Source organism: Petaurus breviceps, unplaced genomic scaffold (genome assembly GCF_028583685.1).
Source record: "Petaurus breviceps papuanus isolate PSGF00001 unplaced genomic scaffold, PetGlider_PUasm1.0 227, whole genome shotgun sequence".
Lineage (NCBI taxonomy): Eukaryota > Metazoa > Chordata > Mammalia > Diprotodontia > Petauridae > Petaurus > Petaurus breviceps.
The window spans coordinates 15,196,553-15,212,592 of record NW_027185896.1 but is presented as its reverse complement, the minus strand read 5'-3'; the positions used below and the strand labels follow the sequence as shown (position 1 = coordinate 15,212,592).

General features: G+C 44.9%; 1 protein-coding gene across 3 annotated transcripts in view; it reads left to right on the top strand.

The window, feature by feature from the left end:
• The window catches only part of ALS2CL (ALS2 C-terminal like), a 60,708-nt gene that overhangs the window by 44,084 nt on the left and 584 nt on the right, over positions 1-16,040 (top strand). For 2 of the 3 annotated variants that reach the window (XM_069095892.1, XM_069095891.1), the window contains exons 15-26: positions 303-380; positions 1,538-1,668; positions 1,810-1,983; positions 2,243-2,339; positions 4,916-5,073; positions 5,182-5,250; positions 9,086-9,259; positions 11,654-11,696; positions 12,628-12,689; positions 13,920-14,069; positions 14,288-14,384; positions 15,364-16,034. In XM_069095892.1, coding sequence (XP_068951993.1) covers positions 303-380; positions 1,538-1,668; positions 1,810-1,983; positions 2,243-2,339; positions 4,916-5,073; positions 5,182-5,250; positions 9,086-9,259; positions 11,654-11,696; positions 12,628-12,689; positions 13,920-14,069; positions 14,288-14,384; positions 15,364-15,444 — 1,314 coding nt within the window. In that variant the 3' untranslated portion in view covers positions 15,445-16,034. The remainder of the gene's footprint in view (positions 1-302; positions 381-1,537; positions 1,669-1,809; positions 1,984-2,242; positions 2,340-4,915; positions 5,074-5,181; positions 5,251-9,085; positions 9,260-11,653; positions 11,697-12,627; positions 12,690-13,919; positions 14,070-14,287; positions 14,385-15,363; positions 16,035-16,040) is intronic. The other variant, XM_069095893.1, reaches the window with a different exon arrangement.

The window sequence follows — 16,040 nt, the reverse complement described above, 5'->3', positions numbered from 1 at the left end:
CAGGAGATCTGGGTTCGAATCCTATCTTTCACCCTTACCAGCTGTGAGACTGTGGGCAAGGCAGTCTCTGTGCTTCAGTTTCCTCCTCTGTCACATAGGGAAAATAATATTTGCACTACCTACCTCACAAGATTGTTGTCAAAGATCAAGTCAATAATTGGTATCTGAAGTACTCAGCAACAACATGATTACTCTGTCTTGGCCAGCTGAGGTGCTGACTACTGCTGCTTTGGCTCCCTAGTCAGCCCCTAACACTCTTCTTAAGCCCTCATCAGGCTCTCCTCCCACCATATCTCTGCCAGGGCCCTGGGATACTCCTGTTGGAAGATGACTCACTATATGAGGGCAGCTTCACAAGAGACTTGGCCTACACAGGGAAGGTAAGCAGCCTCTATTTAGTCATTCGGTGGGATAGGCTATAGTAGAATAGATTCGGCAGAGTTGATTATAGCCTTGAGCTTGGGGTCACTTAAATTCTCCCTTCTTCCAGAATTACTATTAATGCCAGGTTTTGGGTTGAGTTAAGCTGTGTTTCTGCAGGGGAAGAGACAAGATGGTGGTATTGACTAGAGGATGTCAGGTCCAGGGTTGGCTGGGTGAGGGGTCTCTTTGGACATTTGGGTGACTTTGAAGTCTGGGGATGGAATCCACAATCTTATCTCTGTCCGATCCCTATGATTCTATTTTTAAGCACACCGACTTGACCACCTCCTCCTCCCCTCCCCCCTAGCCCACAAAGCAAGTCTAAAGCTTCTTAGGTTTAAATAGAATCTTTCCCCCAACTGGGTTGTAACCAACCCCTCCTTGCCTTCTCCAAACACACCCAATGGATAAAACCAGCCAGAATTCTGTAAGTTCTTAAGTGGGGACCCTGTCTCTGCTGACAGAGGTCTTGAGCAGTAGTAGCAAATTTAGTGAATGTCTATAGCCTGAAACATTCACCCCTAGGCAGCCAATGTCTACGATGAGTCTCTCTGCACCTAGTTGGGTCTTGAGATGACACCCCTTCCTGTGCTCATAGCTGAAGCTACACCAAGTTGGGAGGAACTGCCAGATGCTCCTTTCCTCCAGCATAGCCCTCAGGAGCTCACGGTCACCTCTGGGTTATAATGAGCTATTGGAGGAGGGCTTTAGAGGGGGAGTTTAGTGTTCATGGGCATCAACTCCTCCTTCTAGGTCACGTCTACTTTCTGGCAGGAGCCTTCTGTGGATAATGTCCATCAATTAATCAACAATAAACAAGCACTTATTCATCCCCTACTATGTTCTAGGCATCGTGCCAGGCTTTGAGCAGACAAAACAAGAGAGAGTCCTTGGTCTCACTGTACTGTGCAGAGACTATGGGGTAGAGGGGTAGGTAGAGCATGACTGTACCAGGTAAACTGCAAGATAAAATTGATGAATTCCATCAGGTTAACTTGATAGCAGCCAAAGGCCAGGAGGTTAATTCCAAATGGAAGAGTATCTTCTGTCCAGAGGAGGTATGGCCTATTTACTCACAAGCACGACATCCTACTTTATTCTCTCTTCATTCCAGGGCAAAATCACTTTTCCCAATGGCTACTTCCTAAAGGCTTCCTTCAGTACTGGGGTCGGTAAGGGCTTCCATACCCAGGGCGTCCTAGAGACAACGGCTCACCCTCTGGATCCCATGCATACCTGTAAACGGTGAGCTCTCCTCCATCCACCACCCTGCCCTGTACCTCACTCTGCGTCTCATTTGAATACAGACAGGGAACTGCCCTTTTGTCTCTAGAATCAAGGGAAATAGGCTCACATGCCCCACATGCTCTCTCTTCCTGTCTCCAGCCAGCTGGGGCTAGATGCCTTTCCCGTGGAGAGCCGATGGCAAGGAATCTACCAGCAGTTCCGGGAGTTCATCCATTCTAACTGTGCAGAGGATTCTCAGGAAGCTTTCTTGGGCTTCCATGTCCAGACAGCCAAGGAGCTCCGGAAATCCCAAGAGTATCTCTTCTGTGACAGGTAAGGGTGAGGACAAAGGACCACAGGCCACCAGCTCCTAAGGGGCTCGTGGACAGATAGATGAATGGATGGATGGGCGGGAAGGTTGGTCACCCTCATTCCATTTTATTTACCGAGGCCTTCTGTGTGCCCAGTCCTGTGCTGGGCTCTGAGAAGGAGTCCCTGGTCTGAGGGGGGGGGAGACAAGGCCAGGAAGTGGGGCCCCGTCTCCTTAGGATGATGAATTCCATGAGATGTTTTGGTGTCTTCTGGGACCCAGAAGTAACCCGGATGAAGTCTCAGCAAAGATCAAGGACATACTTGCAGAACTGCCAGCACATCGGGAAGCAGAGTCACTCCAACTCTACCTACAGAAAGTAATGGAGGCTGGTGGGGAGGGAGGGGGATTGTGTCTCTGGCGGCTCCCAGACAGCTAGCTGCCCATGGGGAGCCTCACATGTGGGACTTGGTTTATGCCTTTCAAAGCTGTCTGGTATTATGGACAGAGCTCTGAACTTAGGGCCAAGGGTACAGTGGATTCACATTTGTCCTTTGCTTTTTATTAGCGTTGTGACCATAGGCAGGCCATAGAACATTTCTGAGCCTCAGTTTCCTCATCTGTGAAATGGAGATAATCCCTGTTATGAAGAGTGGGTGGTAGGATCAGAAGAGAAAATGCATGAAAAGCATTTTGGGAACCTTAAAACTCTATATAAAATGTGAGCGACTTTATTATTATTAATGCCTGGCTTGGTCCTCACTAATGAAGTGGACTGAGCAGAGGTTATCACTCCCATTTTACATATGAGAAAGTTAAGGCTAAGAGTGGAGAGAAGACTAAAGGATCAGGCCCTAAGTTAGAGACCACCATGAGTTCTGCTCACTTCCTGAGACTTTAGCTGCTTGAAAACAATCTAGGGAATCTTTTACCTTTGACCCTCAGAACTTTTACCTTTTTTTTGTTACTATTTTTTAAACCTTCCTTGAGTTTTGAACTCCCAACTTGCCCTTCCTGCTCTCAGACCAGTATGAATGAATGAATGAATGGTCATCCATCCATCCCTCCTGCATTTCCTGCTCTTGGCTCTGTATAAATGACTGAAAATTTTCATTTATTCATGCATTCATCCTTCCCTTCCTGTTCTTGCTCCAGTAAAGAAAATGAATACCTTGGTGTTGGGAGGCAGAGTAAGGACAGGTAGTGGCCTTCCCTTTTCCCATTCTTTTTTTTTTTTTTTTTGCTTTTTGGAAGGCAATTGGGGTTAAGTGACTTGCCCAAAGTCACATGGCTAGTAAGTGTGTCAAATGTCTGAGGCCGGATTTGAACTCAGGTCCTCCTGACTCCAAGACCGGTGCTCTATTCACTTCGCCACCTAGCTGATGCACCCTTTCCCCATTCTTTTTGCTTTTTTCATCAGGACATTTGGGTTCACCTCATTAGTAAGAAGAGAAAGGGGACTGGAAGATATGGTGATTTTTTGCAGAGTGGTTGAGTGATGGACACATCACTCTGTGTGTAGACAGGGTAGGGAGGGTAGAGACCCGGGGCAGCATGGCCTTCAGAGTTTAGTCCTGAGTCTGTTTATTCCCTTGGTTTGGTGGTGGTATTGGTGTCGGGAGGGGGTTCAGGGCCAGGGATCAGGCAATAGTGAAGCTGATCCTGGGTCTAGTTTGGTGCTTAGCCTTAAGAATTGTACCTTTCCCTAGAGAAGAGTGCCCTGGGGCTCTTAGCACCTGGATCCTGAGCCTGCTTGGCTCTCTGAGCTTAGAGGTCTGCTGCTACATCCAGTCTCCAACTCTCTGCCACTATAACTGGGTGGTCTGTTCTCCCTCTTCCCCTTCTCCCTTCTATTTTCTCACACCCCTTACCATAGGAGCCCTAGGTTCTATCTACCAGGGAGATGAACCAGTATAGTAGATAGTTGGTCATAAAGGGCACACATTCTGGCGGTGTGACATTGGACAAATCCCTTGACCTCAGAGTGCTCTGGGAAGTTCTCTAAAGAAAAAAGTGATTCGTCCAAATGTCAGAGGAAAAGCCAAACTCAGAGTCCATTCTCATGAGAGAAGACTATGCTGGGCACCATCACCTAAATGTCACACAGCGATTTTATAGCACAGCTGAGACTAAACTCAGGTCTGCTGCCTTGTTTTCCCTCTCCTAGCCTCTCCTCAGTCTAGAACATTGAGTAGGAGTCACCCATTCTATGTTTTAAGTTCCTTCTGAATCCTGACTTAGGTTCTCTGACATCCTGTGTTCTAAGGTCCCACCTATCTTTCTACGTTCTATTTTACAAGAGCCCTTCTAACTATGACTCTCAAAGTCCCTGTGTTCTAGGGTCCCTTCTAGCCCTGACATTCCATGTTCTGTGATCTTAGGTCCCTTCCCAATTCTGACATTGCAGGGTTCCAAGGCCCAAGTTTCCAGGTTCCAGGCCAAATGTTCTATATTCAATGTCCTAAGGGGCCTCTTAGTCTTGATATTTTCTTTTCTTGAGTCCTTCCAGTTCTTGTATTGTGTAGAACAGGGATTCTTAACCTGGTGTCCACATGGATAGATTTCAGGGGGTTCCCTTTGATGAAAAAAAAATGTATTTGTATTTTTACTAATATCTAATTGAAATTTTGTTTTTCCTTTAGTTATTTAAAAGGAGTATTCTGGGAAGGGACCCACAGATTTCACCAGTCATAGGATGCCATGGGGGGTCCATGACACAAACAAGGTTAAGACCCCTGGCATAGGAGATGGGTGTCTGTTTCCTTGTGCTCCTGCTTTTTTTATAAAGAACAAACAGGAACACTCAGCAGTGCCCAGCCTTGTTCATAGGACACCTAGGAATGCCTTAAAGGTCTGAAGACCTAAAGCAAGTGGGACAGGCCATGAGTGATGAAGGGCAGCCTTGAGAACATGCAATTCTCTGAGGGAGTGTAGAGCCATCCCTTTCCTGTGCAGGCCCTGAAATCTTCTGTGCACCCCCTGGGGAAGCTGCTGAAGCTGCTGACGCTGGCTTTCCAGGCCACCTACTCTGGCATTGGGGCCAACAAACACCTCTTGGTCTTGGCCCAGGAGGAGGTGAAACATCACGCCAAGGAGATCTGGGCTTTCTATCAGTAAGTTGGCGGTGGCTTCTCAGATGCTTCTAGATACCTTCCAACTCAAGATTTTATGAGATTCTAAGAGGAGCGTGGGAAAACTGCTTCTTTCTCGTCCGATTGTAGGGGGCTGTTGGGAGTAGCCTTGGAGCAGCAGGGCCAGGTTCAGGAGGAGAGTGAAGACACCAATAAGAGGTAACCGGGGTCCTCCACTCAACCTTGGTGTTTCTAAATTGGCTTCCCTGAGGTTTGACTTCCTGGAGATGGGATCCAACTCTATTCTCTGCTCCCTATGGGTTAGGTTTCCTGTATGTAGCTGACTCAGGCCCTTGGTTTTCCCTCCCAGAGAAGTATAGTGGAAGAGGCAAAGGGATTGAGTGTCCCAAGACGTGGGTTGGAATCTGAGTTCTTCTAACTGCCCACTACTCTAAGACAAAGGGGTTGGACTAGTCTCCAGGCTGACAAATTACTGCTGACTGCCTGGCTTTTTTTTCCACCAATGTCAATACTGACCAGGTATGGTGGCTGGATTTGACCCCAGGGCTGTACTTTGTGGGTCTCTAAATTCCTCCAGCTCTAAATCTCACCTTCTGGACCTTACTTCCAGAGGAGAGGCCTTTGGGATAGGCTAACGAGAAGGATGAGAGCGGTGCACTCAATCTTGGTGGGGCAGAGAAAGTTGGGCACCATTTCCTAAAGTGAGGTCTGTGGATTTCAATAATCTAGACCCCCCTGGGGGCTCGTTAGGTCAGTGTGAGTGTTCTTGTCTTTGCCCCAAGTTTGTCTTTGTCATTCTTACTGTATTTTACTTTTTGTACCATGCCTGAATTCTCCACCACCAACACTTTACAAATGGAGAACTGCGACCTGGAGAAGAGGGGTGACTTGTACAAGGTGAAATGAGGAAATGAGATGAGACTAAAGAGAAATGAGGTGCTGGCAGTAACAAAGGAATGTCTAATTAAAATGAAAGAGATGACGGATCCATGGTAGAAGCTTCGGGGCTCTGTGGCCTGGCTTATACAATTCATTCTTGAACTATCTAACAAACAATAATTAACTACCCACTTGTGTGCAGAGGACTGAGACACAGTTACATGTCTAGTACACAGGTTGTTAAACTTTTTGGTGCTGGGACCCCATTATACTCTTAAAAATTATTGAGGCTTATTCCAAAGAGCTTTTGTTTATATGGGCTATATCTATCTATTTATCACATTAGAAATTAAAACTGATAAAAATTTAAAGTACATATTACTTCATTAAAATAATAATATATCCATGATATGCTAACATATTTTTATGAAAAATACATTTTCTAAAACAAAATATTTAGTGTGAAGAATGGTATTGTTTCACATATTTTTCACACGTTTTAAAAAAAGTATTTAATGTTTGACAATAGAAGACAGTCAGATTATCATATTTACTTCTGTATCCAACCTGTTGTGATATATTGTCTTGGTTGAAGTATATGAAGAAAATCTGGCCTCATGCAGATATGTAGCTGGAAGAGAAAAGAGGATTTTAATAGACAATATTTATGAAAATTATCATAAGCAAATTATTATGAAAATTGTTGTCAGATCTCAGACCCCCCTGAAAGGGTCTCAGGGCTCCACAGACCTCACTTTGAGAAAAATTAAAAATTCATTAAATAAATAACAATTAAGTGATTACTTACCCAAACTTTCTCCCAGACACAGGAATGTGTACAAAATAGGCACTGAATGTATACTTGTTTTGTTTTTTTTAAGCGATCGGGGTTAAGTTACTTGCTCAAGGTTACACGGCCAGTTATTTCTGGGTGTGGTGCTAAGTATCTGAGCCCAGATTTGATCCCCAGGTCATCCCAATGCTGGAGCCGGTGCTTTTACTTGCTGAGCCACCTGGCTGCCACTAAGCAATTGGGGTTAAGTAACTTGCTCAAGGTTACACGGCCAGTTATTTGTGGGTGTGGTGCTGAGTGTCTGAGCCCAGGATTCGATCTCCAGGTCATCCCAACACTGGAGCCAGTGCTCTTACTTGCTGAGCCACCTGGCCGCCCCTAAGCAATTGGGGTTAAGTAACTTGCTCAAGGTTACACGGCCAGGTGTTTCTGGGTGGGTGCTAAGTGTCTGAGCCCAGGATTTGATCTCCAGGTCATCCCGACACTGGAGCCGGTGCTCTTACTCGCTGTGCTACCTGGCTGCCCCTGAATGTATACTTGTTGAGGTTGAAAAATAAAAAGCAAAATCTGGAATCAGAAGACTTGGTTTAAATCACAAATCACTAGCCTTTGCTGGACCTTAGTTTCCCCATGTGTAATATAAGGGAATCAGACGATTTCTAATTCTTTAACTTTTTTAATTTTTGCTTTTTGGAGGCAGGAAGGTAGGGCAATTGGGTAAGATGTAGTAGGGGATCAAGATAAAAATAAAAAGATCAAATGAGATAACATTTATAAAACACTTTGCAAACCTTGAAAAGCTATCTAAAAGTCTTAGTGTTAGTAATAATAAAATCATACATTAGTAATAAAATAATAGCAAGCATTTATATAGCACTGACTGTATGCCAAGCATTGTGCTAACTACTTTACAAATATCATCTCATTTGATCCTCCCCACGACCATGGGAGGTGAGTGCTATTGTCATCCCGTTTTACAGTTGGGGAAACTGAGGCAGGCATAGATTAAAAATGATACAACTAATAAAGGTCTGAAGTTGGATTTGAACTCATGTTTTATAATAATAATGGCTAATGTTTGTATAGCACCCACTTTATGCCAAGCACTGTGGTCAGTGCTTCATAATTATCATCTCAGTTGATCTTCACAACAACCATGGGAGACAAATGCTATTGTTATCTCCACTTTACAGTTGAGGAAACTTAGGCAGACAGATTGAGTGATTTATTCAAAGTGATATAGGTAGTGTGTCTGAGGCTGCATTTGAACTCAGGTCTTCCTGACTGAAGGCCCAGTGCTATATCCACTGAACCACCTAGCTTTAGAACAAAATATATGACAAATACTGGGCGGCTAGGTGGCACAGTGAATAGAGCACCGGCCCTGGAGTCAGGAGGACCTGAGTTCAAATCTGGTCTCAGACACTTAACACAAAAACTAGCCATGTGACCTTGGGCAAGTCACTTAACCCCAATTGCCCTCCAAAAAAAAAGAGGCAGAAAAGAAAAGAAGGCCCACAGAGGTTAAGTGACTTGCTCTAAGTCCCATAGGTGGTAAAATTCCAAGGTGGAATTTGAACCCAGGCCTTCTGGCCCCAGAGACAGTTCACTTTCTATTGTATGTACCCCATGGTTGAGGTCCCTTCCTTCCCACCCTGAATCATCCGAACAGGGACATGGACCATGGTAGAGGGAGAAGAGCTTTGGGCTGTCAGGATGTCTTAATGAAGGCTATTGTTCCATTTATGACTGATTCACTCTCTGACTTTAGAATCATGGAAACCATCCAGTCCTTTCCTGGCAGGGCTTAAATCCCCTCCTCTGGTAAAAGTGGGGAATAAGGATCATTTTTTCTTACTCACTCTGGTATTGGGAAGATCAAATAAGACAATGCTTGTTAAACTATTTTGTAAAGTTTAAAATGTGACACATTTATTTTGGATGTGGTTGAAGTGGGAAAGGCTGAGTTCCCTCCCAATAGCTGTTTTGCTGAGGGGATACTTGTGGCCTTGGCCTTATTGGGGCAGCTAGGTGGCACAGTGGATAGAGTACCGGTTTCTGGAGTCAGGAAGACTCCTCTTTATGAGTTCAAGTCTGGCCTCTGATACTTCCTAGCTGTGTGACCCAGGCAAGTCACCTACCTTGTTGGCCTCCGTTTCCTCATGTGTAAAATGAGCTGGAGAAGGAAATGGCAAACAACTCCAGTATCTTTGCCAAGAAAACCCCAAATGTGGTCATAAAGAGTCAGACATGACCAAAGAACAACAATGTGTAACCCTGGTCTTTTTGACAGGAAGGTCATACCAAGCATCATCCCTGCAGACACACACTCAGCTAACTCTTCCTTTCTCCCTCCCATAGTCACCCTGAGGCCTACAGGCTGGTCCTGCCAATCATCCTGCCCTGCTTCTATCCAGAGCTCTTCATGCTGTACATGTTGTACCATGAGAAAGAAGACAACCTCTACAGCCAGGGCATAGCAGACCTGAGCCTGTTCCCAGACACCAAGCTGCTGGAGTGCCTGGATGTGCAGAAGTGAGTGAGATCCCCTGGGTTAGGGCTCCCTTCCATCCCAGATCCCAAAGAAGCCCTTTGGCTTTGCCCTCCATTCTTTCTCCTTAATGCCCTTTGCATATTTTTATTGATTCTCCAGATAAAGGAGTTGCTTAGAGTATGGATTAGCCATTTACCTCCATTTCTTGATGCTAGTGAGGTTACAAAGGGTAACCACCACTGGTGTAGAGAAAAGCCATCCCATGTGATACACCCTGGCCATTGCTTCCAGTGAACATTTGACAGTCTTCCCCTCCCTCAGCAGGGTCTCCATCAGTCTTTTCACAGGGCAGTAATGCAACCTGTATTAAGAAAAAGGTGCTCCAAATAACTAGATAATATTTATTATTATAGATTTAGAACTGGCAGGCTCTTTAGAGTGCATCCAATCCCACTCCATCATTTTACAGATGAGAAAATTGAGTCTAGAGAGATTAGGTTACCTATAAGGGGAAGAGCAAGGATCTGAACCCAGGCCCTCTGACTCCCAACTCAGGGCTCTCTTCTGCTGTATAATGCCACCACTTACATGTTGGAGATGTTTATGGGAGCACTGGCCTGACCTTGCAGTTTTCCTCTCCTGTACAATCCAGCTGTCTTGCACCCTAGAGTATGGGGACATTTGTGGACACTATGCATCTATTATTATAGTCATTGTAATTGTCACATTATTCCCCCATTGGCATGGACTGTGAATGTACTTTTACCTGTTCCCCTTGTGCCTAGGAGAGGGCTTTGTCATAGAGTAAGACAGGGACAGTGTCAAAGAAAAAAAAGTATTAATAATGTAGTCTGCAATTTAGTTTGCCAGAAGCAATTTTATTGAATGTAACAGTTTATATTCAAACTACTTCTAGGTTTACTGAATTTAACATTAATTTGTATTCAAAAACTATTTCTAGCTTGGAGACATATTCAGACTGGATTAGTTCCCCATGTTCTCTGACATGATTCTCTGCCAGAAAGATTTTAGGTAACATTTATAGGAATCTTGAACAAAGAAACGATCATAATATATTAAAATGTAGTTTGGGGGTTAACATTATAAAATTGGTCAGTTCCTTCTTGGACTCTTCCTCCTAAGGAATTCCTTCCTTTGATCAAAATCTTAACCTCGAATTTCCAAAGAGAAGACACAGTCCTTAGGTGGGGCAAGGGGCCAATCACTTCAAAGGAGGGGGGGGGCAGCTCAATGATCTTATCTAGACCAGAGTTATGTTCAGTTATCATTCTTACTGAATTTCAAAGGAAGGTCTCAGCCTTTGTTCTTCCCATTTGCCTAAAGGAAACAATTTGGAAAGGCTGGAGAAATATTTCTTGAGAGACTAAAAAGGAATTTTTTTGTTTTGTTTCATTTAAAATATGCTTCCTCAACAGTTTGGTGCACACTAATGGGCTTAGGCCAAAGATGTAGGGCCGCAGCTGGTCAAAATCATTGAGAATACATAATCTGGGATAGATAGGGACCATAGGAGGTCATTCATTGGGTCCATTTCTCAATGGAGGTAGCTCCCTTTGAAATCATCACAGGTGAGATAAACATCTAACCAGTCTTTAAATGCCACAAGCTGAAGACAACAAGATGTTACATAATTGGGTAAACTCCAGGCTGGGAGTCCAGAGACCTGGGTTTAGCTCTTCTACCAATTCACTGTCCACTTCACAATAATAACCATAACAATAATAACTAGGGTTTACACAACATTTTAAGGTTTGCAAATTACTTTACACATTTAATCCTCACAAGAATCTAGGTTCTATTATTATCCTCATTTTATAGATAAGAAAACTAAGGCAGAAGGAGGTTTTCATAGTAAGTAGTGGTAAGTATCTTCAGGCTAGATTTGAACTCAGGTCTATCCTGACTCCAGGTCCAAGGCTCTATTCAATGTGCCACCAGATGCTTTAGGAGGGAGTGGCAAAAGCCAGAAAACCAGAGGTTTTAATCCTTTGCTCCTTACTATTTGTGCAACTTTGGGTAGGTTTGGTCTTTGTGCCTTAGTTAGAACAAGTGAGTTATACAAGATAACTCTGAGGTCCTTTCCAACCCTAAATCCTGTGATCTCAGGCTTCTCTCTGGGCCTCAATTTTGTTGTCTGTCCAATGAGGTTGAAGCCTCCATGTTACTATTTATATTGTATCAGAAGTAATTTGTGATCAACAATTAAATATGAATAAGGTAGACATACTGGGAGGGGATCCTACAGTACAATGAGGGGTGTGGTAGTTGAATAGATGATCTTGAAGGGCCTGCTTCAAGAATATTTTATGGCTTATTTTGGCAAAATGCTCAATGATGAAACCAGCCCTTAGGGTCAGGAAATTCTGAGCCCTTTTCCTCTTGCTTTGTCCTAAAACCCGTTTCTCTTGTTCCAGGCACCTGTGGCCTCTCAAGGACCTCACACTGACAACCAATCAGGTGAGGTCATTGCTTTCCCAGGTAGCTAACACCTACTCAGCTAACTTCTGGCAGGACTCTTGATTGGTACAGGGGGTAGAGACAGAGTGAGGAGTGAGAAGGTTCTATTGCGGTCATTGGCATTATCAGGGTAGGCTTCCTAGAGGGAGCAGGTATTGTGTAGAGGTTAGGAAGAGACTGAATAGAGACGAAGACTTCAAGAATTTGTGTGTGTGTGTGTGTGTATGTGTGTGTGTTTGGGGGGAGGGCTGCAGATGGACTGTGTAGTGACCACAAAAACATGCTAGGTATGGTAAGTAGACTTGTGTTGTCTAGATTGGAGAAGCAGAAAGATGTAATAGAATGAGCACTGGGCTTGGACTGTAGTCCTGACTCAACCACTTACTAGCTATGGATCCTTGGGTAAGTCACTACTCTGACTCAGTTTCCTTTACTTTAAAATGAATGTGTTGGATTGTATGGAACCTGTGGCCTTATAAGTCCTTGGGTGCAGCCTTTTGACTGAGTCCAAGTTTGACAGAACAAATCCTTTTATTAAGGGGATCTGTTCTGTGAAGTTTGGATTCAGTCGAAGGGATGCATTTGAGGACCTAGAGGGCCACATGTGATCTCAAGACCCCAGGTTCTCCACTCCTGGATTAGGTGATCTCCAAGGTCCTTTTTGGTTTAGGCCTTTGGGTGAAGTCTGGTCTGACTGATCCTGGGGCATGGGATTGATAATGACTCTTCAATGGCCCAATTATAGGCTGGGGCAAGAGGTCAGTTAGTGCTAGGTGAGGGGCAGGGATTGAAGGGGAATAATGAAGGGCTGAGGATCATCAGGATGGAGGGGTTTGGATTCTAGGTTGGTCTCATGGAGGGGCTAAGGTAGGTGGGAGAACATTGGGTAGGGGGTCCTGGTCTGATTTTGGTTCTTTCTTTCCTCTTGCAGAGATACTCCTTGGTTAGAGACAAATGCTTCCTCTCTGCCACTGAGTGCTTGCAGAAGATCATGTGAGTCACCCTTTCGGGGTCAACCATCCCAAACGAGAGCTGGGTGGGCTATCTTCCCTCCCACTGGAGGGGGGCAGAACAACCCCCTTTCATTCTCACCCACAGTTGAAAACCATGCCCTTATCCTATTCCAGGCAGGTAGCAGCCTGCTGCCCTAAGCTCACACACACCAGGGAACACTGTCAGTCTTGACCTTAATACCGCCATCTTGTCATTATTCATGCTGGTGCTGCCTCCAAGATTTTGCTCTGGTCTTCTATTTTTCTTTTTAAACTTTTATCAAATGACTTTGATCTGCTTTTTAAGCGGATATACAAGACATCAATATCTGACCCTAGTGTCTCCCAATTCATTCATTCATGTAATTTGGCAGTAAAACAAGAGATGGGTCCATCAAAGTTCCCTCCCCACCACACCGAAGACAAACTGCCCAGCCAGCCTTCCTTCAGTGCCCTTTCACACACAGCTTCCTTTATGTCAAATGCTTCTATTCTACTCTTCCAAACTACATTCCTTTAGCAATATTCCCTGCTTTGTTCTGCGTTTTTGTAGTCTATACTGTTAGATACATGGGCCATACCCCTGATGGTATTTCTGACCCTTCTCTCTACAAGTATTTCCTCTCCAAATCCAACTCAGTCTGTTTCTACCAGAAAGTCTTCCTGGATTTACTCTGGCTGGCTCCAGTCACTAATGTGTATTTTCATACTGGTCCACTTATTGATTTCTGATTTATACTGGGGAAATTTCATTGCAAGGATTTAGTATTTCCCATTAGACTAGGTCTTTTTTGAGGGGTGGGTCTTCTTTCAGACTGGAGGGGATCCTTGAGGGCAGAAATTATCTCCCATCAGACTGGGGGTGGGTGTGGGGGGTGGAGAGAAATTCATTCCAGATTGAAGATTCTCTTTCCCTTTCACTTCTCTTTCCTCCCCCCCCCCCCAAAAAAAAAAAAAAAAGTCTAGTGGGGCTTAAGGCATAGTTCTCCATGAAGGAAGACTTACAGATGACCTTAGGATGTCCTGCCCTCCTAGGGGACAAAATGAAGTCAGGAGACCTGGTTTCAAATCTGACTCTGGCATTAGCTATGTGATCCCAAGTGAACTGACCTCTCTGAGCCTATTTCTTCATTGCACTACCTACTTCACAAGTCTGTTGTGAAGATTAGAGCTTTCCCATTTTTTAAGCCCTGTCTAAATGAGGGCTATTCCTACTACATCTCCACAATAGCACCACGGTGGATCCCCGGGAGAAGCTGGAGATGCTTCAGAAGACCTATGTTGAGATTGAGGACACGCTTTCCCGGGTCCTAGAGAGGGAATACAAGCTTCCTATGGATGACCTGCTGCCCTTACTCATCTATGTTGTGTCCCGTGCCCGGTGAGCCAACTCTTACATAGGGGGTGACAGAAGATTGGTACAGAAAGGATATAGAGAGGTTCAAGAATGAGTCCCTTTGGTCCTGTTCAGCTGGCTTGGGTGGTGAGAGCTTTTCTTAGGATAGAATGGACTATAGGATTCCAGCTGTGACATCATTAACTACTCCCCTGTGCCATTCCTAAATTAGGGCTTAAAGGATTTCTGGGTACATTTCCTAGGATCCAGCACTTGGGAGCAGAAATTCATGTGATCAGGGACATGATGGACCCCATCCACAGAGGAGGATTGTATGATTTCCTGCTGACAGCCCTGGAGGTGAGATAGTCAGGGAAGGGGAAGGGGCACTGGCTTCTTTCTAGGAACAGATCTAATTTATTAACAGAATCAAGTAAGGACTGGAAGGGACCTCCCTTCCCTCCCCCCAGCCTCCTCTCCTTTTTAACAGGGTAGAAGGAAATAACATGTTGAGGTCATAATGCAAATTGGTAGAAATTCCACTATATGATGCTGCCTTCCATATGCATAGCTATCTCTTTCTGCTCCCTGGGGCAGTCGTCAGTCAGCTCTGAGATGGGTCTCTAGCCATGGCAATGGGGTAAATGGAACTATTGACACAGTGACTCAGACCTTACACATCCTGGTTGCTCAACAAATGTGCATCTCTACTCTCTCCTTTCTCTTTGAGTTGTGGCTTGTGTTTGTAAGGTAAGGTTGGGGGATCCTTCGTCTTCTGGTTTGGGGGTAGTCTCCCAATTCATGGAAAGGACATTTCTTGCAATCTCATGATTAATGAATGTTAGTAATTAACCACATGTTAGAACAGAGGACATATAAAGGGGGGGGGGGGGGAGGAAGGGGAAGAAGCTTCCAAGTCAGGAAGTTCCAGTTCTACCTCTGACACATGCTGTGTGTGCCCACAGGCAGACTCTTTCCATGCTCCCAGCAACTAAGGCTAGAAGTTGGCAGGAAAGGTGCCAGGCAGTATTGGTGTATGAGCTGCCTGATCAAGGTGTGTCCTACACCAAAGAAACCACTGGTTTAGTTCCTATCCCTGTCCTGATCCCCAAAGGTGGGTCGCACATTCAAACACAGGTATCTGGACTTCTAGGTCTAGTGCTTTCTCCACCATGATAGGAGCAGGCTGGTATAATGGAAAAAATGGGTATTATTTCATTTCTATAGGCCTCAGGCTCCTCATCTACAAATCAGGCTGTATCAGATGCTAACACTCATTCCAGGTGTTGAGGTTTGGTGTTTCCTCCTGGTGCCTGACTGTTTTTCCTCTCTCATCCAGTCCTGTTATGAGCACATCCAGAAGGAGGACATGAGGCTGCACCGCTTGGCTGGAGTCCATAATCGGAAGGCTCTTTGGTAGCTCAACCCTGCCAGGGGATCTCTGGCCTGGGCCTGCTTCTGGATCAAGCAGAACACTAAGGAAGGAGAAGCCGGCACACGTGTCTACACAGGGGGAGTAGAGATGACGTTTATTAGTTACAGAGCATGTATGTACAGAGCATCATTGTGACTACAAGAACCACACTTTGGTCTGTCCCTCTCATCTCCAGAGAAGGAGTTCTGGATACAGTCTAGGCCACATAAGGCAAATGCCCATTCTCCCTCAGGGTGCTGCTCCTCAGGAAATGGATCACTCCTCTCTGGCCCTCATCCTCTCTTTGCAGCTTCCTCCTGCTGGACTACCCAGCAGGCTCTCGAGTCTTCCACTGGCCTAGGCTTCGATGATTCTTGCCTTGGGGAAGATATTATCAATTTAAGGAAGAAATAATATTGCACTTTAAATATTTTTAAAAGAAATTGAACACTTGCTATGTACAAAGCTACTGCAAGATGCTGTGGAGAATACTGAAATGTTTGTGACACAGTATCTCTCTTCAAGGCCCTTACACTGTGGAGACAGCCCTAGAGGGCTGGATTCTCTGTGCTTGGAGGCAGGACTGAGCCATCTAGGCAAGA